The following is a 25,957-nucleotide window of genomic DNA, read 5'->3' on the forward strand; positions in this document are numbered from 1 at the left end:
ATAAAAAGGCTTTCTATGGCCCACAATTAGAGAGAGAGGTGGCACACCCAGGAGTCAAGACTGGCACACAAGCTGAAATGGCAATATTACTCTCCCACTGTTTTTTTATGTATTTTTTTTTTATTTTCAGGGAGACTTTAGAAACCAAATAATATTAAAAAAAAAACAAAAAAACAAGGCTTTCTATGGCCCACTGAATGAGAGGGACAGAGGTGGCACACCCAGGAGTCAAGACTGGCACACAAGCTGAAATGGCAATATTACTCTCCCACTGTTTTTTTATGTATTTTTTTTTTATTTTCAGGGAGACTTTAGAAACCAAATAATATTAAAAAAAAAAAAAAAAACAAGGCTTTCTATGGCCCACTGAATGAGAGGGACAGAGGTGGCACACCCAGGAGTCAAGACTGGCACACAAGCTGAAAGGGCAATATTACTCTCCCACTGTTTTTTTATGTTTTTTTTTTTTTTATTTTCAGGGAGACTTTAGAAACCAAATAATATTAAAAAAAAAAAAAAAAAACAAGGCTTTCTATGGCCCACTGAATGAGAGGGACAGAGGTGGCACACCCAGGAGTCAAGACTGGCACACAAGCTGAAATGGCAATATTACTCTCCCACTGTTTTTTTATGTATTTTTTTTTTTTATTTTCAGGGAGACTTTAGAAACCAAATAATATTAAAAAAACCAAAAAATAAATAGGCTTTCTATGGCCCACTGAATGAAAGGGAGAGAGGTGGCACACCCAGGAGTCAAGACTGGCACACAAGCTGAAAGGGCAATATTACTCTCCCACTGTTTTTTTATGTATTTTTTTTTTTATTTTCAGGGAGACTTTAGAAACCAAATAATATTAAAAAAACCAAAAAATAAATAGGCTTTCTATGGCCCACAATTAGAGAGAGAGGTGGCACACCCAGGAGTCAAGACTGGCACACAAGCTGAAATGGCAATATTACTCTCCCACTGTTTTTTTATGTATTTTTTTTTATTTTCAGGGAGACTTTAGAAACCAAATAATATTAAAAAAAAAACAAAAAAACAAGGCTTTCTATGGCCCACTGAATGAGAGGGACAGAGGTGGCACACCCAGGAGTCAAGACTGGCACACAAGCTGAAATGGCAATATTACTCTCCCACTGTTTTTTTATGTATTTTTTTTTTATTTTCAGGGAGACTTTAGAAACCAAATAATATTAAAAAAAAAACAAAAAAACAAGGCTTTCTATGGCCCACTGAATGAGAGGGACAGAGGTGGCACACCCAGGAGTCAAGACTGGCACACAAGCTGAAATGGCAATATTACTCTCCCACTGTTTTTTTATGTATTTTTTTTTTATTTTCAGGGAGACTTTAGAAACCAAATAATATTAAAAAAAAAAAAAAAACAAGGCTTTCTATGGCCCACTGAATGAGAGGGACAGAGGTGGCACACCCAGGAGTCAAGACTGGCACACAAGCTGAAAGGGCAATATTACTCTCCCACTGTTTTTTTATGTTTTTTTTTTTATTTATTTTCAGGGAGACTTTAGAAACCAAATAATATTAAAAAAAAAAAAACAAAACAAGGCTTTCTATGGCCCACTGAATGAGAGGGACAGAGGTGGCACACCCAGGAGTCAAGACTGGCACACAAGCTGAAATGGCAATATTACTCTCCCACTGTTTTTTTATGTATTTTTTTTTTTTATTTTCAGGGAGACTTTAGAAACCAAATAATATTAAAAAAAACAAAAAATAAATAGGCTTTCTATGGCCCACTGAATGAAAGGGAGAGAGGTGGCACACCCAGGAGTCAAGACTGGCACACAAGCTGAAAGGGCAATATTACTCTCCCACTGTTTTTTTATGTATTTTTTTTTTTTATTTTCAGGGAGACTTTAGAAACCAAATAATATTAAAAAAACCAAAAAATAAATAGGCTTTCTATGGCCCACAATTAGAGAGAGAGGTGGCACACCCAGGAGTCAAGACTGGCACACAAGCTGAAATGGCAATATTACTCTCCCACTGTTTTTTTATGTATTTTTTTTTTATTTTCAGGGAGACTTTAGAAACCAAATAATATTAAAAAAAAACAAAAAAACAAGGCTTTCTATGGCCCACTGAATGAGAGGGACAGAGGTGGCACACCCAGGAGTCAAGACTGGCACACAAGCTGAAATGGCAATATTACTCTCCCACTGTTTTTTTATGTATTTTTTTTTTATTTTCAGGGAGACTTTAGAAACCAAATAATATTAAAAAAAAAAAAAAAAACAAGGCTTTCTATGGCCCACTGAATGAGAGGGACAGAGGTGGCACACCCAGGAGTCAAGACTGGCACACAAGCTGAAAGGGCAATATTACTCTCCCACTGTTTTTTTATGTTTTTTTTTTTTTTTATTTTCAGGGAGACTTTAGAAACCAAATAATATTAAAAAAAAAAAAAAAAAACAAGGCTTTCTATGGCCCACTGAATGAGAGGGACAGAGGTGGCACACCCAGGAGTCAAGACTGGCACACAAGCTGAAATGGCAATATTACTCTCCCACTGTTTTTTTATGTATTTTTTTTTTTTATTTTCAGGGAGACTTTAGAAACCAAATAATATTAAAAAAACCAAAAAATAAATAGGCTTTCTATGGCCCACTGAATGAAAGGGAGAGAGGTGGCACACCCAGGAGTCAAGACTGGCACACAAGCTGAAAGGGCAATATTACTCTCCCACTGTTTTTTTATGTATTTTTTTTTTTTATTTTCAGGGAGACTTTAGAAACCAAATAATATTAAAAAAACCAAAAAATAAATAGGCTTTCTATGGCCCACTGAATGAAAGGGAGAGAGGTGGCACACCCAGGAGTCAAGACTGGCACACAAGCTGAAAGGGCAATATTACTCTCCCACTGTTTTTTTATGTATTTTTTGTTTTTTCAGGGAGACTTTAGAAACCCAATAATATTTAAAAAAAAAATAAATAGGCTTTCTATGGCCCACTGAATGAGAGGGAGAGAGGTGGCACACCCAGGAGTCAAGACTGGCACACAAGCTGAAAGGGCAATATTATTCTCCCACTGTTTTTTTAGGTTTTTTTTTTTTTTTTCAGGGAGAATTAGAAACCAAATAATATTAAAAAAAATAAATAAATAGGCTTTCTATGGCCCACTGAATGAGAGATAGCACACACAGCAGTGGCACACAAGCCCTGACTGAGGCCAATATTTTTCTCCCACTGATTGATGTAGTGTTTTTGTGTTGAGGTAGAATTTAGAACACAAATCACGGAAAAAATAAATAGGCTTTCTATGGCCCACTGAATGAAAGGGAGAGAGGTGGCACACCCAGGAGTCAAGACTGGCACACAAGCTGAAAGGGCAATATTACTCTCCCACTGTTTTTTTATGTATTTTTTGTTTTTTCAGGGAGACTTTAGAAACCCAATAATATTTAAAAAAAAAAATAAATAGGCTTTCTATGGCCCACTGAATGAGAGGGAGAGAGGTGGCACACCCAGGAGTCAAGACTGGCACACAAGCTGAAAGGGCAATATTACTCTCCCACTGTTTTTTTATGGTTTTTTTTTTTTTTCAGGGAGACTTTAGAAACCAAATAATATTAAAAAAAAAAAAAAAAAAAAAAAAATAGGCTTGCTATAGCCCACTGAATGAGAGATAGCACACACAGCAGTGGCACACAAGCCCTGACTGAGGCCAATATTTTTCTCCCACTGATTGATGTAGTGTTTTTGTGTTGAGGTAGATTTTAGAACACAAATCACGGAAAAAATAAATAGGCTTTCTATGGCCCACTGAATGAAAGGGAGAGAGGTGGCACACCCAGGAGTCAAGACTGGCACACAAGCTGAAAGGGCAATATTACTCTCCCACTGTTTTTTTATGTATTTTTTGTTTTTTCAGGGAGACTTTAGAAACCCAATAATATTTAAAAAAAAAAATAAATAGGCTTTCTATGGCCCACTGAATGAGAGGGAGAGAGGTGGCACACCCAGGAGTAAAGACTGGCACACAAGCTGAAAGGGCAATATTACTCTCCCACTGTTTTTTTATGGTTTTTTTTTTTTATTTTCAGGGAGACTTTAGAAACCAAATAATATTAAAAAAAAAAAAAAAAACAAGGCTTTCTATGGCCCACTGAATGAGAGGGACAGAGGTGGCACACCCAGGAGTCAAGACTGGCACACAAGCTGAAAGGGCAATATTACTCTCCCACTGTTTTTTTATGTTTTTTTTTTTTTTATTTTCAGGGAGACTTTAGAAACCAAATAATATTAAAAAAACCAAAAAATAAATAGGCTTTCTATGGCCCACTGAATGAAAGGGAGAGAGGTGGCACACCCAGGAGTCAAGACTGGCACACAAGCTGAAAGGGCAATATTACTCTCCCACTGTTTTTTTATGTATTTTTTTTTTTTATTTTCAGGGAGACTTTAGAAACCAAATAATATTAAAAAAACCAAAAAATAAATAGGCTTTCTATGGCCCACTGAATGAAAGGGAGAGAGGTGGCACACCCAGGAGTCAAGACTGGCACACAAGCTGAAAGGGCAATATTACTCTCCCACTGTTTTTTTATGTATTTTTTGTTTTTTCAGGGAGACTTTAGAAACCCAATAATATTTAAAAAAAAAAATAAATAGGCTTTCTATGGCCCACTGAATGAGAGGGAGAGAGGTGGCACACCCAGGAGTCAAGACTGGCACACAAGCTGAAAGGGCAATATTATTCTCCCACTGTTTTTTTAGGTTTTTTTTTTTTTTTTCAGGGAGAATTAGAAACCAAATAATATTAAAAAAAAAAAATAAATAGGCTTTCTATGGCCCACTGAATGAGAGATAGCACACACAGCAGTGGCACACAAGCCCTGACTGAGGCCAATATTTTTCTCCCACTGATTGATGTAGTGTTTTTGTGTTGAGGTAGAATTTAGAACACAAATCACGGAAAAAATAAATAGGCTTTCTATGGCCCACTGAATGAAAGGGAGAGAGGTGGCACACCCAGGAGTCAAGACTGGCACACAAGCTGAAAGGGCAATATTACTCTCCCACTGTTTTTTTATGTATTTTTTGTTTTTTCAGGGAGACTTTAGAAACCCAATAATATTTAAAAAAAAAAATAAATAGGCTTTCTATGGCCCACTGAATGAGAGGGAGAGAGGTGGCACACCCAGGAGTCAAGACTGGCACACAAGCTGAAAGGGCAATATTACTCTCCCACTGTTTTTTTATGGTTTTTTTTTTTTTTCAGGGAGACTTTAGAAACCAAATAATATTAAAAAAAAAAAAAAAAAAAAAAATAGGCTTGCTATAGCCCACTGAATGAGAGATAGCACACACAGCAGTGGCACACAAGCCCTGACTGAGGCCAATATTTTTCTCCCACTGATTGATGTAGTGTTTTTGTGTTGAGGTAGATTTTAGAACACAAATCACGGAAAAAATAAATAGGCTTTCTATGGCCCACTCAGTGAGAGATGGCACACACAGGGATGGCACTGTAGCAGAAATGCCAATCTTAATCTCCCACAAAAAAAAAACAAAAAAAAAAAAAAAACTGTCCTACAATTACTATCTCCCTGCAGTAATGTAAGCCAGGTATGGCAGGCAGCAATAGGAGTGGACTGATGCACAAATTAAATAAAAAGTGTGGACAAACAGAAAAGATAGCTGTGCAGAAAGGAAGGAACAAGAGGATATGTGCTTTGAAAAAAGCAGTTGGTTTCCACAGTGGCGTACACACAGCAATACAGCTATCACGGAGCCTTCTAGGGCAGCCCAATGAGCTACAGCGCTGAGGGGAAAAAAAAAAAAAAATAGCTTCCACAGTCCCTGCACACCGAAGGTGGTGTTGGACAGTGGAAATCGCTGCAGCACAAGCGGTTTGGTGGTTAGTGGACCCTGCCTAACGCTCTCCCTGCTTCTGATGAAGCGGCAGCAACCTGTCCCTAAGCTCAGATCAGCAGCAGTAAGATGGCGGTCGGCGGGAACGCCCCTTTATAGCCCCTGTGACGCCGCAGACAGCAAGCCAATCACTGCAATGCCCTTCTCTAAGATGGTGGGGACCAGGATCTATGTCATCACGCTGCCCACACTCTGCGTTCACCTTCATTGGCTGAGAAATGGCGCTTTTCGCGTCATTGAAACGCGACTTTGGCGCGAAAGTCGCGTACCGCATGGCCGACAAGCACAGGGGTCGGATCGGGTTTCATGAGACGCCGACTTAGCCAAAAGTCGGCGACTTTTGAAAATGATCGACCCGTTTCGCTCAACCCTAGTCATCATTACTTTAAGAAATGAAGGTCAGTCAGTCCGAAAAATTGGGAAAACTTGAAAGTGTCCCCAAGTGCATTGGCAAAAACCATCAAGCGCTACAATGAAACTGGCTCACATGAGGAGCGCCCAAGGAAAGGAAGACCAAGAGTCACCTCTGCTTCTGAGGATAAGTTTATCTGAGTCAACAGCCTCAGAAATCGCAGGTTAACAGCAGCTCAGATTAGAGACCAGGTCAATGCCACACAGAGTTCTAGCAGCAAACACATCTCTACAACAACTGTTAAGAGGAGACTTCGTGCAGCACACCTTCATGGTAAAATAGCTGCTAGGAAACCACTGCTAAGGACAGGCAACAAGCAGAAGAGACTTGTTTGGGCTAAAGAACACAAGGAATGGACATTAGACCAGTGGAAATCTGCACTTTGGTCCAAATTTGAGATGTTTGGTTCCAACCACCGTGTCTTTGTGCGACGCAGAAAAGGTGAACGGATGAACTCTACATGCCTGGTTCCCACCGTGAAGCATGGAGGAGGAGGTGTGATGGTGTGGGTGTGCTTTGCTGGTGACACTGTTGGGGATTTATTCAAAATTGAAGGCATACTGAACCAGCATGGCTACCACAGCATCTTGCAGCGGCATGCTATGCCATCCGGTTTGCGTTTAGTTGGACCATCATTTATTTTTTAACAGGACAATGACCCCAAACACACCTCCAGGCTGTGTAAGGGCTATTTGACCAAGAAGCAGAGTGATGGGGTGCTACGCCAGATGACCTGGCCTCCACAGTCACCAGACCTGAACCCAATAGAGATGGTTTAGGGTGAGCTGGACCGCAGAGTGAAGGCAAAAAGGGCCAACAAGTGCTAAGCATCTCTGGGAACTCCTTCAAAATTGTTGGAAGACCATTCCCAGTGACTACCTCTTGAAGCTCATCAAGAGAATGCCAAGAGTGTGCAAAGCAGTCATCAAAGCAAAAGGTGGCTACTTTGAAGTACCTAGAATATAAGACATAATTTCAGTTGTTTCACACTTTTTTGTTAAGTATATAATTCCACATGTGTTATTTCATAGTTTTGATGCCTTCAGTGTGAATGTACAATTTTCATAGTCATGAAAATACAGAAAATCTTGAAATGAGAAGGTGTGTCCAAACTTTTGGACTGTACTGTAAATATGCAGGTAAGTAAAAGAGGATGTTTATTTTCCTTTCAGCTGGCTTTATTTCTAGGATTGCATAAATGAGGATACATATTTCTCCCTAAAATGTGTCCTTATTTGGCTTAAAAACAGACATTCAGTAGCAATGACATAGTATAGCAATCTGTCAGCAAAGATGAAAATCAGTGCAAACAAAGCATACTTTGGCTCTATATTCACCACCAAGAGAAGTGACTTTCTATATTCAGCAGTTGAGTAATTGGGTAATTGTGGTGATATTTGTAGCTTTGAACCACCATCTTCGCTATCAGCTTGATTAGAGTTGTTGATTTCTCTCTATACATGTAACTCGTCAGATGGTGTTATTACATGCTTCATTATTCTTGGCAGGCCATACTCGCTTTTTTTAAGCTAATTATTGAAAAAAAAATCTCAGCAGTGCTTTTCATGCTGAATAACTTTACAGTCACAATCCAGGAACCTGACATGTAGGTGACCAATCTTAAATATTTTTTTTTTTTACAACTGAGTAAGATGGTTGGCACAAGTCATATTTTTCAAACCAACACAATATCTTTTCATTTTAAACATCAATGTCATGTAACTACATACATACATACATCGGAAGGTTATCAGAACATGGATCTACAGGGTGGGTCATTTTTATGGATACACCTGGGTGGGCCATGTATATGGATACACCTAAATAAAATGGGAATGGTTGGTGATATCAACTTCCTGTTTGTGGCACATTAGTATATGGGAGGGGGAAATCTTTTCAAGATGGGTGGTGACCACGGTGGCCATTTTGAAGTCGGCCATTTTGGATCAAACTTTATAAATGGCCCACCCAGGTGTATCCATATAAATGGGCCACCCTGTATATTGCACCAAATAGAATAGACTTTCCCAGCCAGTCTGTTTCTGACCCAGTCTGCAAGGATTGCAGGTTCTATAAAATCAACCAGTGATCTAGTGCTGCTGCTTTCTTGTAATTTTTAAATCACCCAAAAGTTGGATTCACAGTTACACTGCTCAGTATTTCTGTATCATGCTCTCAATGCTACTGCAGCTTGTATGTAGAGAGACAGGAGAGCAGGAAATGCCTCATGTTTTATGTTGTGTAAAAGGGATATCATAGCCACTAGTTTTACCCAATAAATCAGGGCAAGTTGAAAATTAAAGTGAAAGAGTCTGCAGAAGAAAGTGCCTTTACAGCAATTTGCCATGAGTCCAAGCTGTTTTCTCCTCCCTGCTCACATCTCAGAAAAATGGAAAGGGCCAAGTAAGAATAAACCAGAAGTGCGGCACTGAATGAGAAAATGCATGCTTAAAGTCCTTATATGAGAGAATCAGCATGGGACCAGAGTAGTGAAGCTCCTGGGGACAGAAGAGATTGTGGTGCAATGCAGCAGAGTTGCATTAAAATCCCATCCCAAAGTCCCCATCAAAATCATAGACCTTACTCATATTATGTTTGGAGGTATGTGTTGAAATAATTCCTATTGGAAGACTACACTGTATAGTGTAGATTATAGTATAGTTTATCTACTGTAGCTGCTATTTGAGTGTGCAGCACCTAAAAGTGAAAGTCTGATGTTACTTTCTCAGGCCTCATTCACTATGATGTGGGCAGACTATGTCAAACCCACTAGGACTTACGATCAGCAATTGCAGGTGGACTGCCTACAGTCTGATGGACTATGTACAGTCTGCTGGACTGCCTACAGTCTGGTGGACTATATACAGTCTGCTGGACTACCTACAGTCTGCTGGACTACCTACAGTCTGGTGGTGGACTTCCTACAGTCTGGTGGACTGCCTACAGTCTGGTGGACTATGTACAGTCTGCTGGACTACCTACAGTCTGCTGGACTACCTACAGTCTGGTGGACTTCCTACAGTCTGGAGGACTTCCTACAGTCTGGTGGACTATCTACAGTCTGCTGGACTACCTACAGTCTGCTGGACTACCTACAGTCTGGTGGACTTCCTACAGTCTGGAGGACTTCCTACAGTCTGGTGGACTATCTACAGTCTGCTGGACTACCTACAGTCTGCTGGACTACCTACAGTCTGGTGGACTTCCTACAGTCTGGAGGACTTCCTACAGTCTGGTGGACTACCTACAGTCTGCTGGACTACCTACAGTCTGGTGGACTTCCTACAGTCTGGAGGACTTCCTACAGTCTGGTGGACTATCTACAGTCTGGTGAGCTACCTACAGTCTGGTGGACTATATACAGTCTGCTGGACTACCTACAGTTTGCTGGACTACCTACAGTCTGGTGGACTTCCTACAGTCTAGTGGACTACCTACAATCTGCTGGACTACCTACAGTCTGGTGAACTACCTACAGCCTGGTGGATTACTTAGTCAGATGGAATACTTGCAGTCTAGGTGACTACCTACAGTCTGGTGGACTTCCTACAGTCTGGTGGATTACCTACAGTCTAGTGGACTGCCTACAGTCTGGTGGACTGCTGACATTTTGGTGGATTGCTTACAATCTGGTGGACAGCCTACAGTTTTGTGGGCTGCCTACATTTTGGTGGACTGCCTACATTTTGGCTGACTATGTACAGTCTGCTGGACTACCTATAGTCTGGTGGATTACCTACAGTCTGATGGACTACTTACAGTCTAGGGGACTACCTAGTCTGGTGGACTTCTACAGTCTGGTGAACTTCCTACAGTCTGGTGGACTACCTACAGTCTAGTGGATTACCTACAGTCTGGTGGACTACCTACAATCTGCTGGACTACCTACAATCTGCTGGACTGCCTACAATCTGGTGGACAGCCTACAGTTTGGTGGACTGCCTACATTTTGGTGGACTGCGTACATTCTGGTGGACTATGTACAGTCTGGTTGAACTAAGATAGAAAACCTTCTGCATGTCTACCTGTCTTCTCCTGAAGAGAAACCTTATGCTAATAGTTTCAAGCAGCATGGTAACAGGGCTGTTATTTCTAAGATGCCAATTACAATCTACCATACCACTCTTAAATCAGAAGGGACCACTTAAACACCCTATACACTAAATGGCAAACTATCACAATGCAATATAAAACAGGTTAATATTAGGAACTGTAACAGATCGGTAAAGGTCAAATGGGTGAGATAGAAAGTACTTTCAGCAAGTGACAGTTCTCTGCTGTAACAACGCAACCATTTATGCAGTCAAGTCTTCTGCGTGTTTGTATAACTGTTTTTATAGATCTGGTTCTTATTATTTCTTGAAGAAATTACAAATCTTCTAGTGACCTCTATTTTTTTATTTATTTTTTTCATGAAACAGCAAGGCGCCATTTAGATGTCCGTACAAGATATGCCTTGCTATGCTTCATGACTATTTATGCCATGCTTCGTGATTTTATCTTCTAATTAGCTGTAACAGAACAATTTCTCATTGATATACGAGTACATAAAGTATCTGTGGCCACAGACAATCATGGCTCACCCGTAACAGAATTGACAATTGATAAGCAGATTTAAACACTGATAGTCTAATAAGCCAATAATATTTCTTCCAATCCTACTTGTTAGGTGTGCAGTAACGTGTTATGATTTATGTCTGCAGAGATGAAGAAGAGCTCAGGAGATCACTCTCAGAACTTGCAGATCCAAACCCCAAATCAATAAAACGCATCAATAGTTGTGGAAAACCATTTCTTGACTTCTCTCAAGATCCTAATATCACCACTTACAAGTATGGAGTGTTGGTGCGTAAAATCCATGCAGATCCTGACTGCAAAAAAAGTGAGTAGTAGCAGAATAGATGATCTATAGGTATAGGCAATTATTTTTTACTGATCTCCCTCTTAGGTTTAAATTTGCAGTAAAAGTTCTGCTGTTTTTCTATTAGTAGAGCAGTACATTGTGGGGTCACAGTTCTGGTATTTAAAGGGAATATGTCAGTTGTCATTAGGATCAACCCTCCTAAGCCATCTATATGGGAATGTAGGTCATTGGAGGCTGAATAAACTGATACCTTGATATCCATGATCCGATGTCTTATTTCTTAATCTGAAAATGAGCTGTTAAAATCTATGGAACGAACACAGATTTGCCTGAGGTATAAAATTATTTTTATCACATATTGTATACTTTTTAGTGGGTTATTCTATTTACAAGCAACATTTTTATACACGTGGAAAACAGCATGTATATCAAAGTATGTTAACGTGTGTCCATGTATGACACAATGTGAATATGGAGACGCCCTTGTGCCCATGTGGACAGTGATTGGGGTGCCAAGGCCATGATCCCAACAATCCAACATTACTGGCCTAAGGATAGATCAACAGAATAAATTACTTTATGATTTTTTTATGAATTGCAGTAGAAAATCTCTTCCTCCTTTATTTCTTGCAGCACCAAGAGGAAAGAGGGGCTGGAAAACGTTCCATGGTATATTGAAGGGCATGATACTTTATCTACAGAAGGTAGGATTTACTGCAGAAACAACCCTAGTGACTTGTGTAATTATTTTGTTACAAACACATCAAATTTCACTACAGTTCTTTTAAATTCTAGTTACTATTGGAGTTTTCTCTTCTTTACTGTTTATAGCTTATATAGTCCAGAAAAGAAAGACGTGTTCTTTTGTATATTAATCTGCTACATACTAAAATTATTTTTGAATAATTTCATTTAAAAAATCCCCAAACAGTATATTTTGTATCCATTCTGACCATCGTCTTCTTACTCTGCTTGCCTGCTGCCTACCCTCTGTACATAATACTCACAATGGAGAGCGTTCTCAGATAGTTTTGCTTTTCTCTTGTGCTTTCTGTGATGAAATGATGAAGACATGTTGTTACCAAACCTGTACCAATGTGACCTTAACATTCATACTGAGATAAAACATCAGCCCAGCATGTCATTTCCATTAATTAATCCGACATTGGATGGTGTCTATTCACTGTACGCCTTGGACACTAGGGTACAGTAATACATTTCCTGTCTATGTTTTAGGAGGAATATAAACCAGGCAAACCAATTTCTGAAGAAGACTTGAAAAATGCAATCAGCATACATCATTCTTTAGCTACCAGAGCATCCGACTATAACAAAAGGCCAAATGTCTTTTACCTACGAACAGCAGACTGGAGAGTATTCCTCTTTCAAGCGCAGTGAGTCATAACAGTTGCCGTAATTGTCTGATGATGACCAATGGCTGGTCTGGTCTGATCAGTCATAAATTACTGTAGTTGTCAAGACTTCTCTTACTTCACCCTTGATTCATTGGCAAAATGAAGTCAAAATTCAGACTCTTAACTACAGCGTCTGATAAGAAAGTTAACTTTCCTTTCCAATAAAAGCCACATTTGTCCTCAATATTTGGGATTTTTTTTTAGATAATTTTATTAATATTTAATAAAAGTCAGCATCCTGAACACTTCTCTTGGTTAGCAGATTCGGCATGACATCATATGTGTGTCACGTTATAATGATGACGTTGTGCTGCACCGACTAATCAGCAGAGGCGCCACGGATGCCGGCAGATAGGAGAAGATTTGCAAGGCTTTGGTGGTTTGGTCGAATGGTCGCTGGATCAACGTCCTGCAAATCTTTTTGATCAAGTCTACAATATAACAATATTGCGCACATTCTAACAATTATAAAAGACAGTGTGGTACAGACAAATGAAGTCCATACGAGCTGTGAATGATAGATGCCAGAAATCAGGGAATGGCATACATAGCCGTGGACATAGGTAGAGGGAGGCAGTGTTAGATTATTATGGCAGCCTTTATTCTTAGTTATAGTGATTTTGGAATAGGCACGTTTTCAGTGAGCATTTGCAGGTGATTAGAAGAAGGGAGCCATGTTCTAAAAGAGAGAGGAGGCACAAGAGAAGACTTAGATATAAAGAGGGGCTATGTTAACAGATGTAAGTTGGATGTGGGATAGAGGTCCCCAACTTTTCTAACCTTGAGTGGCACATTCAACTATGAAAGAGAGTCGCAAGCCAAATTCAGCTCTGAGAGAGTGTCGCGAGCCACATCCAGCTCCTTCCCCACTCACAGTAGTGTCACTCAGTGCCCCCCCATTACTGGTATAATGACATCCAAAGCTTTTCCACTGAAATCACACTAAGGCAGTACGCCAAGCTCCAGGGTTTCCTACCATACTTATTCAGATCTGCTCTTCTTCAGGTCTCCATCTAGAGATCGGCTCTTTGCAAGGCTACACACAAGTCACCATCTAGAGATCTAGTCTTGATAGTGGTTTGCTACACGTGGAGCTAGTGTACCAAGTAGTGATGAGCGAATATACTAGTTACTCGAGATTGCCCGAGCATGCTCGGGTGTCCTCCGAGTATTTTTTAGTGCTCGGAAATTTAGTTTTTATTGCTGCAGCTGAATGATTTACATCTGTTAGCCAGCATAAGTACATGTGGGGTTGCCTGGTTGCTAGGGAATCCCCAGATGTACTTATGCTGGCTAACAGATGTAAATCATTCAGCTGCGGCAAGAAAAACTAAATCTCCGAGAACTAAAAAATACTCGGAGGACACCCGAGCATGCCCGAGAAATCTCGAGTAACGAGCATATTCGCTCATCACTAGTACCAAGCTGTTGACAGCTGCGAGCCACACATAATGGGCCTGCAAGATTTGATATGGTTTTGCAAATTAAAGCAAGCTTTTTAAATTGAATTCATTATGTAGTAGTCTGGCAAGAATTCAGTGCAGGGACTGATGAAGAGGACGTGACATTAGAGGAAGGTAGCAGGGGTTGCATGGTAGGGTTTAGTATAGGCTGGAGAGACCCTAGTCCCTTTGGCCATATACCACAGAGGAAGGTGTTGCAGTAGTCAGGCTGGGATATGGGAATAGAATATCTTCCATACTCCAAATATTATAACAGAGTAATTCAGGAATTGGGCTGGGCATGAAAAATGTGATTGATTAGACTGGACTGGAGTTTATAATATGACTTTGATTAATGAAAAGCATGGAAGCTTCAAGAATGTGTGACAAAAAGTGGAAAAATTGTGAACCTTGTTTATTTTCTAATACATAAAAAATTACAAACATAGACAAATGTACCAACTACCCAAACATCACTTTAGTGACTTCTGTTGGTATATGAAAATGGTGCTTGTGTGAAAGCATTGTTTAAAACTTTTCTTTTTTTTTTTTTTACCAGAAATACAGAACAGATGCATTCATGGATCACCCGCATTAATGTGGTAGCGGCGATGTTTTCTGCTCCTCCATTCCCAGCTGCAATTGGATCACATAAAAAGTTTAGCCGACCACTACTTCCAAGTGCCATGACTCGCCTATCTCAGGTAGAGCTTTAGCTTTTGGTTTTTATTATTATTATTTATTTTACAGCACCATTGATTCCATGGTGCTGTACAAGAGAAGGGGTTACATACAAATTACAGATATCACTTACAGTAAACAAAACTAACAATAATAGACTGGTACAAAGGGCCGAGGACCCTGCCCTTGTGGGCTTACATTCTACAAGATGGTGGGGAAGGAGACAGTGGTTTGGGAGGTTGCAGCAGCTCCAGTGTTGGTGAGGCGGTAGCTGCGGTAGTGGTGAGGAGGCAGCGGGGTCAGTGCAGGTTGTAAGCTTTCCTGAAGAGATGGGTTTTCAGGTTCTGTTGGTTTATGCCATTAGTGTGCATGTATTTGTTACTTTTTACACCATTTTTATTGTGTTGTTTGCTTTTGCTTTTGTGTTCCTAATAATTTTTTTTACCCCATGTTGACATGTTCTGAAATCTTATGTAGCTGCAGCTACACGTTACTAAAATATTAGCAGAAGCTGCGACTGCACCATCTGCAGCAGGTGTCAGTACTGGCAGGGGTAGATTAAGACTAGCCAGGGCCCTGGGCAGTTTAGAAGGCATGGGCCCCCCAGCACCTGATGTATCACGTAACATGTCACATGATCCCTTTGAGATCACATGATAGGCAATGTGATTAACACACAGGTGCTCTGGTGCACATCTGTAGCTGGAAGACAATGCTATTTTTTCCCTTATATATAGTGCTATACAGTCTATGAAAAAATCTGGCACACTGTTTCAAGCAAAAATGTAATAATTTTATTAGGAATATTCTGTTATCTTTCCATATTCAAATATCGCACAATAAAGGACCATTGAAGTATATGGTATGGGTATCAACATTCCGATGTTTCGGCTATATCATATTCCTTATTTGAATATGGAAAGATAACAGAATATTCCTAATAAAATTATTACATTTTTGCTTGAAACAGTGTGCCAGATTTTTTCATAGACTGTTCATATATTTTTCTTGAGCACCTGTATCTTAAACAGTGAGCCACTCCTTTAGTTGTTCTAGTGCTATACAGTGTCGGACTGGGGTGACAAGGCCCCACCAATAACATTGACTTTGGGGGGGCCACTTTTCACCTGCATGCGAATATTATACTACCTTCGTTCACAAATTTACCTATATCTCTATATAATAATAAACTGGGTAGCGTGGTTAATGAATGTTGAGATGCTGCTTTTTTCTGTACAGGGTGAATCAAGTGAATTATGCCAAGTACTGCCCATACAGTGGGGTTGGGGGCCCAGATCTACACAGGGGCCCACCGGGGGATTCCCCTGTTACCCTGTGGGCCAATCCGAGCCTGGTGCTATACATAACATAGCGCTATACATAATAGAGCAGGGGAGATTAATTTTTCCAAGGCGCCACATGAGCGACCATGACTGTTCTGGTGGCCGAAGCAGTAGGCTGAAATTAATTTTGCTCAATGTTAATATTAACATATTAATTATAATTATTATTTTATATTATTAATTGTAGCACTTAATATTGTGCAGAATTAAGTATGCTGACAACCCCCTATACACTGTATGAGCCCACACACAGCCCCCTATATAGAGTATGAGCCCGCACACAGACCGATATATAGAGTATGAGGCCCCCCTGTATACCGTATGGGCCTACACACAGCCCCCTATATACAGTATGAGACCTCACATAACCCATTATACACTGTATGATAACACACACAGCGTCCTATATACAGTATGAGCCCACACACAGTCCCCTATGCACTGTATGAGCCCACTCAAAGCCTCCTATATACAGTATGAGCTCCCACATAGCCCACAACATATAGTGTCAGCCCATACACAGTCCACTACATACAGTATGATCTCACACACAGCCCCCTATAATTAGTATGTGCAAAAACACAACCTCCTATGTACAGTATGAGCTCCCACATAGCCCACTGCATATAGTATCAGAATATTAACATACAGTATGAGCCCCTACACAGCCCCATTATACAGTGAGCCCACACACAGCCCCCTATATACAGTATAAATTCACACACAGCCCCCTATATACAGTATGTGCCCTCACATAGCCCCGATATACAGTATGTTCACCCACACAGCCATTACATACTGTATGAGCCCACACACAGCCCCCTATATACAGTATGAGTTCCCACATAGCCCCTACATATAGTATCAGCCCTTACACAGTCCACTACATACAGTATGAGCCCCTACACCTACACAGCCCCCATTATATAGTGAGCCCACACAGCCCACTATATACAGTATGAGTTCACACACAGCCCCCTATATACAGTATGAGCCCCAATATACATTATGAGTCCTCACATAACCCCCAATATACAGTATGATCCCTCACATAGCCCCACATAAACAGTATGCACCCTCACATAGCCCCAATATACAGCATGAGCCCTCATAAAGCCCCAATATGCAGCATGAGCTCTCACACAGCCCCCTGTATACGGCATGAGCCACCACATAGCTGCACGGATACAATATGAACCTTCACATAGCCCCTATATACAGTATGAGTACCCACATAGCCTCCCTATATACAGAATGAGGACCACATAGCCTCCTATATACAGTCTAAGCTCCCACATAACTTCCTATATTCAGAATGAGCCCCTACATAGTTCCCTATATACAGTATGAGGTCTCACATAACCTCCTATATGCGGCATAAGCCCTTATATGGCCTCCGATCACCTCGCTCCCGTTCCCCTCTAGTCCCTGTTCTCCTCTTCTTCTTGTGGCCGTACATGCTGGTGCCTGCGCAATGACGTTATTAAGCCGGCATGTGACAGAACAGATGACAGGAGCTCCCCTGGAACTGCGCTGCCATTCTGTATTGCGACTAGAGATGAGCCACCTCCCTAGTGTCCGGGTTCGGTTCGGTTCGTCGAACAGGGAGATGTTCGACGAACGTTCGACGAACACCGTCGAACCCCATTGAAACCAATGGCAGGCAAACACAAACACATACAAACACATGGAAAACACATAGAAAACACCTTAAAAGGTGTCCAAAAGCTGACAAACTGCTCAGAAGACACAACAAACACATGGAAAAGTCACAACTACATATAGTCATGCGAAAAGAAAAGAGGTGGAGGAGTAAAAGGAGGAGGAGACACAGACATAGGCATGTCATGCCCTTCTAAAATCAAGAAAGGCTGGAGTAAAAATCTAAACTCACTCTACCAACACCCAGACGTCTTGACAAAAAAAAAAAAATATATCTTTAGGTATAATGGTGGCGGGTCCATTCAGAACACTTTCCTTAGAAGACGTAGTTGTACCCCCGTTGGGAGTTGTGCCAAAAAATGAACCCAATACATTCAGACTAATCCACCATTTGTCATATCCAAGGGGCAGGTCAGTAAACGACAACATCGACGCGGAACCAAGTACAGTACTATGTACTGTACCTCCTTTGACGAGGCAATCAGGCGGGTCAAGAATTTGGGAAGAGGCACCCTAATGGCCAAAACAGACATTGAGGGGGCGTTCCGGTTACTACCTGTGCCTCCAAATAGTGTCCTCCCATTAGGCTGCTTCTGTGAAGGAGCATACTACATAGATCGCTGTTTGCCCATGGGGTGCTCCATATCCTGCTCACTATTTGAGGCGTTTAGTTGCTTCCTTGAATGTGTCGTCATGGACGTTTGTAAGGCGGCACATATTATCCATTACCTCTACGACTTCTTATGCCTGGGCCCAAAAGATTCGCCACAGTGTGAATACACGCGGTAGTCCACCTGTGAGAAAGAGAGAGCTGGAGGGAGAGTGGACACCCCAGAGCCGAGGGGTTAGATTGAGAAAGGAAGAAGGCGGTGTAGCTTGCTTCATGGGTGGGGTACTCTGCTGAGTAGCAGAAATTGCTACTAGGCCCAAAAGGATTTCCTGGGCCAGATGCCATTAAAAAATAGTACTTAGGTAAACAGGCGGTGTAGCTTGCTTCATGGGTGGGGTACTGTGCTGAGTAGCACAAAATGCTGTTAGGTACAAAACGATTTCCTGGGCTAGATGCCATTAAAAAATAGTACTTAGGTAAACAGGCGGTGTAGCTTGCTTCATGGGTGAAGTACGCTGCTGAGTAGCACCAAATTCTACTAAGCCCAAGAGGATTTCCTGGGCTAGATGCCATTAAAAAATAGTAATTAGATTAACAGGTGGTGTAGCTTGCTTCATGGGTGGGGTACGCTGCTGAGTAGCACCAAATTCTACTAGGCCCAATAGGATTTCCTGGGCTAGATGCCGTTACAAAATAGTACTTAGGTAAACAGGCGGTGTAGCTTGCTTCATGGGTGGGGTACGCTGCTGAGTAGCACCAAATTCTACTAGGCCCAAAAGGATTTCCTGGGCCAGATGCCGTTAAAAAATAGTAGTTAGGTAAACAGGCGGTGTAGCTTGCTTCATGGGTGGGGTACGCTGCTGAGTAGCACTAAATTCTACTAGGCCCAAAAGCATTTCCTGGGCTAGATGCCGTTACAAAATAGTAGTTAGGTAAACAGGCGGTGTAGCTTTCTTCATGGGTGGGGTACGCTGCTGAGTAGCACTAAATTCTACTAGGCCCAAAAGGATTTCCTGGGCTAGATGCCGTTAAAAAATAGTACTTAGGTAACCAGGCGGTGTAGCTTGCTTCATGGGTGGGGTATGCTGCTGAGTAGCACCAAATTCTACTAGGCCCAAAAGGATTTCCTGGGCTAGATGCCGTTAAAAAATAGTACTTAGGTAAACAGGCGGTGTAGCTTGCTTTATGGGTGGGGTACTATGGTGAGTAGCACAAAATTCTATTAGGTACAAAACGATTTCCTGGGCCAGATGCCATTAAAAATAGTACTTAGGTAAACAGGCGGTGTAGCTTGCTTCATGGGTGGGGTACGCTGCTGAGTAGCACTAAATTCTACTAGGCCCAAAAGGATTTCCTGGGCTAGATGCCATTACAAAATAGTAGTTAGGTAAACAGGCGGTGTAGCTTGCTTCATGGGTGAGGTACGCTGCTGAGTAGCACTAAATTCTACTAGGCCCAAAAGGATTTCCTGGGCCAGATGCCGTTAAAAATAGTACTTAGGTAAACAGGAGGTGGGTGGCTGGGCTACTCTGCTGACTAGCAGACACTGAAACTTTGGAGCAGACCTCTGAATCCCAGGCCACAATATGAGTAAACAACTCTGCAGACGACCCCACCCACCTGGAATTTACGATGGCAAAGTCATGTAAAACTCAGCAAGGGGACTAAATTAAAGAGTCTCCATTTTTTCAAAAAATTCGGCCACAGACACCACTTAAGTGGCATCAATTTCGCCAGAGTTTTTTAAAACGGTTGGTGAGGTGATTTTCAAAAATCATCAAGCTTTTAATCTCCCCAAGATGACACAGGGGTAGAAAAGTCCTTGCGGATCCAGGATTTGTTCATCTTGATGAACGTTAGTCTGTCTACATTGTCACTGGACAGCCGCGTGCGCTTATCTGTCAGCACACCACCAGCAGCGCTGAACACACGTTCAGAGAGAACGCTGGCTGCGGGGCACGACAAGATCTCCAAGGCGTGAGTGGCGAGCTCAGGCCATTTTTCAAGATTGGAAGCCCAAAATGAGCAAGGGTCCAGTTCCACAGTCATGGGATCGATGTTAACTTGGAGATACTCTTGTACCATCCTCTCTAGGCGTTGGCTGTGCGTCAGACTTCTTGTCTCCTGTGGCCTTGCAAAGGATGGTCTAAAAAAATCTTGAAACGATTGGAAAAAATTGCTGTTACCACCAGATACAATGTTACTGTTACGGTTAGAGTGATGACTCGATAGTCCCACGGTTGGCAAGTTAGAACTCAGAGATTGACTATGTGCACCACTGGTGTTTTGTGGAAAAGCAGATGTTAGATTCTGTAACAGTCTCTGCTGATACTCCTGCATGCGTGAATCCCTTTCTATGGCAGGAATTATTTCGCCAAATTTGCTTTTGTACCGGGGATCTAAGAGTGTGGCAACCCAGTAGTCGGCATTACTTCGGATTCTGACAATCCGAGGGTCATGTTGCAGGTAGTGCAGCAAGAAGGCACTCATGTGTCTTGCGCATCCAGGAGGACCAAGTCCTTGTTGTCTTGGTGGTGGCGAGGTGAGAATCATGCTTCCTTCGTCTGCCCTCTCCCCCCAACCTCGCACAACAGAAATTTGATCAAGGTCTCCCTCATCTGATGAGTCTTCCATGCCTAGCGCCAGTTCGTCCTCCACTTCTTCTTCGCCTCCTGCACCTTCCTCAACAGTTTGGCTGCTACCATGCGCACTCAGTAATCCCTCTCCCCCAGCCTCCAATGCCAGCCGCCTTGGTGCTGCCAACCTTCTTGACCTTGGAGATATGATCCCTTCCGCATACGACTCCTCCTGTTCCTCCTCCTCCTCCTCTTGTTCCACCACCTGACTCCGGACACTGTGTAAGGTGTGCTCCAGCATGTAAAACACCAGAATGGTTATACTGATAATGGCATCGTCAACACTAAACATCTTCGTTGCTATTTCAAAACTGTGCAGAAGGGTGCATAGGTCCCTGATCTGAGACCACTCCTGCAGCGTGATTTGCCCCACCTCTTGATCTCGTTGGCCCAGGCTATACATCATAACGTATTGCACCAGGGCTCGTTGGTGCTGCCACAGTCGCTGCAACATGTGCAGAGTTGAATTCCACCATGTGGGCACATCGCATTTCAGCCGGTGAACTGGCAGGCCCAGCGACTTCTGTAGAGATGCAAGTCGTCGAGCTGCGAGATGCGAACGGCGGAAGTGAGCACACAGCGACCGTGCTCTCTGCAGAAGCCCATCTAGTCCGGGATAGTGTGATGAAAATTACTGGACAACCAGGTTCAAAACATGAGCCATACAAGGCACGTGTGTGACATTGCCCCTGCGAAGGGCCGCACCCAGGCTTGCAGCATTGTCGCACACCGCCTTCCCTGGCTGCAGGTTGAGTGGAGACAAACATTGATGGAACTCGGTCTCCAGAGCTGACCACAACTCCTCAGCTGTGTGACTCACATTTCCCAGACATTTCAATGTAAACACTGCCTGATGCCGTTGAGCCCTGGTGACAGCATAGTGAGGAGGTGTACAGGATTCCTTCTGCGCAGTTACAACGCGGGTGGCATTACCAGACAGGCTTTGGGAGCAGGTGGAGGACCGAGAGGAGGTTGAGGAGGCAGAAGCAGTGGAGGAACTTCTAGATGCAGAGGATCGATGAGCAACTCGTGGGGACGGCAAGACTTGGACAGCAGCCCCTTCTCCTGATGTCGCCGTAGTTACCCAGTGCCCAGTCACCGACATGAAATGCCCCTGTCCATGTCTACTCGTCCAAGTGTCTGTGGTGAAATGCACCCTGTCACACACAGAGTTTCTCAAGGAAGCGGTGATCTTGTGTGCGACATGCTGGTGTAGCGCAGGCACAGCTTTCTTTGAGAAGTAGTGGCGACTGGGCATCTGGTACTGGGGCACTGCGACGGACATAAGGTCTTGAAAATCCTCTGTGTCCACCAGGCGGAAAGGCAGCATTTCTGTAGCCAACAGCTTGCAGATGGAGAAATTCAACCTCTTAGCTTTGTCATGGCTAGGAGGAAATGGTCTTTTACTTGTCCACATCTGAAGGACTGAGGGCTGGCTGCCGTGCTTAGACGGAGTTGAGTAGGGTGTCCCCGGCAAACTGCTGGTCTGTGAGGAAGGTGCAGGCGGAGATGTTATGTTGCCTTGATCAAAATGTGATGTCGATGTCGGAGAGCGCTCAACACCAGCAGGTGTTTCCACTTGCAAATGTCCTGACGACCTGCCAATCACACTGGCTGTTTCGGGTAAAGAGGTGGAAGGTCTACATTGAAAACCAAGTGCGACTGCTGTCCCCACAGTCACAGAGGATGAAGAGGACGCGGATGCACTTGATAGGACAGACGATGGTTGACCCGGCCCACTAGGCCACATTGTAGCACAGTGAGCTTCCAATTGCAACTTATGCCTCATATCCATGTGACGGTTCATGCATGAAGTACTCAAGCTAGTGATTTTTTGGCCTCTACTGAGATTTTGTTGACAAATCTTACAGACAACATGACTTGGGTTATCCTTTGCGATGTCAAAAAATGCCCAGGCTATGCAAGGCTTAGAGCCCGTGCGACCTGAAGAGCCACCACGACTTCTGGTCTGAGGCACAGTTGGGGTTGAGGATGCAGTTGATGACGTGCTTCCAGTACTCCATCTCTGTCCAGGAAGGCGCACCGTTACCTCGTCGTCAGACTCGTCACTAGCATCCTCCTCCACCTCCTCTGCTGACCTCATGGACTGGCGGACTGGGGATTGACTGTAAGTGGGGTCTACAACCTCGTCATCATCATCCTGTGTGTTCTCACACCCATCGTCCTCAGAGACAACCTCCTACTACCCCGACCGAAAAGTCAAGTTTTCGTTCCAATCAGGTATCTCAGTCTCATCATCATCTTCCTCATTGTCTCCACCAACAGGAGTTGCAGTTTGGGAACGAGGGTCTACATTATGCTTCATCTGGGCCTGGATCTGACTCACAAAGATTCTGGGCATCAGTGCAGGTCATTTCCTCATCTGGATTCACAGAAGCTCTGGAGCAGACCTGTGATTCCCAGGCTATAGTATGCAAAAACAGCTCTACAGACTCAACCATGTGTGTTACCCCATGCTCAGACGGGCAGCTGGAGACTTGGGAGCTGTGAGGAAGCAAGTGTGATTGGGGTGACAACTCTGAGGACTGGAATAGTTGTGATGTTGAAGTTGACATGGAGGAGAGCCCACTTGAACGAGCACTTGATATCCGTTCAAGCACCTGCTGTTTTTGTGCCTCATCTGGAATTTTTGGCGATGCATGTAGCGATGGTCGTAAGAAAGGGATCATATCAGATTGTCCACGAAAAGAAGTAGACATCTTACTTTGGCTGGAAGATGGTCTTTCTTCTGCAGATGTTACTGTTGCTTTACCACCTACCCCATGGACACAACCTTTTTTTCCCTTTCCAACACGCCTATTCCCCTTTCCACCAGCAGCGGGCCTTTTGCCACTCATTTTAGTGCTTAACTAATTGGCAACTCTGTATCTGTAGTTGTTGGCACAACAACCGATGGATGAAAACCGAGCAGAACTGAGTGGCCAAACTGTGGTACTAGGCCCAAAACTATTAACTGGATTAGATGCAGTGAAAATAGAGATACACAGGCGGTGTAGTTAGTTTCACAGGCGGGATACTCTGTTGATGTGCAGACACTGCTCCTAGGCCCAAAACTATTAACTGGATTAGGTGCAGTGAAAATAGAGATACACAGGCGGTGTAGTTAGTTTCACAGGCGGGCTACTCTGCTGATGTGCAGACACTGCTCCTAGGCCCAAAACTATTAACTGGATTAGATGCAGTGAAAATAGAGATACACAGGCGGTGTAGTTAGTTTCACAGGCGGGCTACTCTGCTGACATGCAAACACTGCTACTAAGCCCAAAACACCAAAACGATTTACTGGGTATGATGCAGTAAAAATTGAGATACACAGGCGGTGTAGCTATCTTCACAGGCGGGCTACTCTGCTGACGTGCAGACACTGCTACTAAGCCCAAAACCCCAAAACGATATACTGGGTTAGATGCAGTAAAAATTGAGATACACAGGCGGTGTAGCTAGCTTCACAGGCGGGCTACTCAGATGACTATCAGACAATGCTACTAGACCAAAAGGACTGGCTGAGCTAGATTACACCAAATGTTGTGACTAACACTTGCACAGCACTGGCTCAGACCTGCCTGACAAACAGTGCTATGAACTGCTGTAACCTACCCTGAAAAGGGCTGATATTACAACTAGTCCCAACTCCCGACTCCCTAAACCTATCTCTCAGAAAATTCGCTGGCAAAAAAAGACTCTTTACTGTATAGCGCAAACAGCAGCAGTGGTGCCGTCTAACACTAAGCTGCAGCAGTGAGGAAATGGTGTCGACGGGGCAAATGGCTGGTTCTTATAGGGCAAGGACATGTGACATACACAGCCAATGACACATGCCCTTGCTTGTGTGCATCACATGCACATTGCTGTGTGTGTGCGCGCACTGCTGATAGGCTGAGAGACTGCACCACCCCTCTGTAAATGCGGGAAAGAAAAAAAAAATGGAGATCGGCGTTATTTCAGCACAGATCTATCCCCCGCCCCCTGCTTACTATACACTGAAACAGTCCATTAACCCCTTCCCGATCTTTGACGCCACGTAGGCGTCATGAAAGTCGGTGCCAATCCGACCCATGACGCCTATGTGGCGTCATGGAATGATCGCGTCCCTGCAGATCGGGTGAAAGGGTTAACTCCTATTTTACCCGATCTGCAGGGAGAGGGGGAGTTGTACTTCAGCCCAGGGGGGGTGGCTTTGCCCCCACGTGGCTACGATCGCTCTGATTGGCTGTTGAAAGTGCAACAGCCAATCAGAGCAATTTGCAATATTTCACCTATGAAAATGGTGAAATATTGCAATCCAGCCATGGCCGATGCTGCAATAGCATCTGCCATGGCTTGAAATCATGTTCTGCCCCCCCCACCGCCCCCGATCTCCTCCCCAGTCCTCCGTTCTGTCCGGTACCCCTCTCTGTCCCCCTGTCCGCTCCCCCGTGCTCCTGTCCACTCCCCCGGTCCTCCAATCCCCCCCCTGTGCTCCGATCCACCCCCCCCCACCCCCTCATACTTACCGAGCCTCCCGAAGTCGGTCCGTCTTCTCCCTGGGCGCCGCCATCTTCCAAAATGGCGGGCGCATGCGCAGTGCGCCCGCCGAATCTGCCGGCCGGCAAAGTACATTTTGATCGCTGTGGTAGGTTCTATCACAGCGATCAAAATAAAAAAATAATAAATAAACCCCCCCCTTTATCACCCCCATAGGTAGGGACAATAATAAAATAAAGAAAATATATATATTTTTTTTCCACTAGGGTTAGGGTTAGAACTAGGGTTAGAACTAGAACTAGGGGTAGGGTTAGGGTTAGGGTTAGGGTTATGGCATGTGCACACAGTGCGGATTTGGCCGCGGATCCGCAGCGGATTGGCCGCGGATCCGCAGCGGATTGGCCGCGGATCCGCAGCGGATTGGCCGCGGATCCGCAGCGGATTGGCCGCTGCGAATTCGTAGCAGTTTTCCATCAGGTTTACAGTACCATGTACACCTATGGAAAA

General features: G+C 43.4%; 1 protein-coding gene across 5 annotated transcripts in view; it reads left to right on the plus strand.

Moving 5' to 3' along the window:
* The window catches only part of PSD (pleckstrin and Sec7 domain containing), a 543,766-nt gene that overhangs the window by 501,611 nt on the left and 16,198 nt on the right, over positions 1–25,957 (plus strand). For all 5 annotated transcript variants that reach the window (XM_077259193.1, XM_077259189.1, XM_077259192.1 and 2 more), the window contains 4 exons: positions 11,016–11,194; positions 11,810–11,880; positions 12,413–12,570; positions 14,593–14,737. In XM_077259193.1, coding sequence (XP_077115308.1) covers positions 11,016–11,194; positions 11,810–11,880; positions 12,413–12,570; positions 14,593–14,737 — 553 coding nt within the window. The remainder of the gene's footprint in view (positions 1–11,015; positions 11,195–11,809; positions 11,881–12,412; positions 12,571–14,592; positions 14,738–25,957) is intronic.

This window comes from Ranitomeya variabilis, chromosome 4, assembly GCF_051348905.1.
Source record: "Ranitomeya variabilis isolate aRanVar5 chromosome 4, aRanVar5.hap1, whole genome shotgun sequence".
NCBI lineage: Eukaryota > Metazoa > Chordata > Amphibia > Anura > Dendrobatidae > Ranitomeya > Ranitomeya variabilis.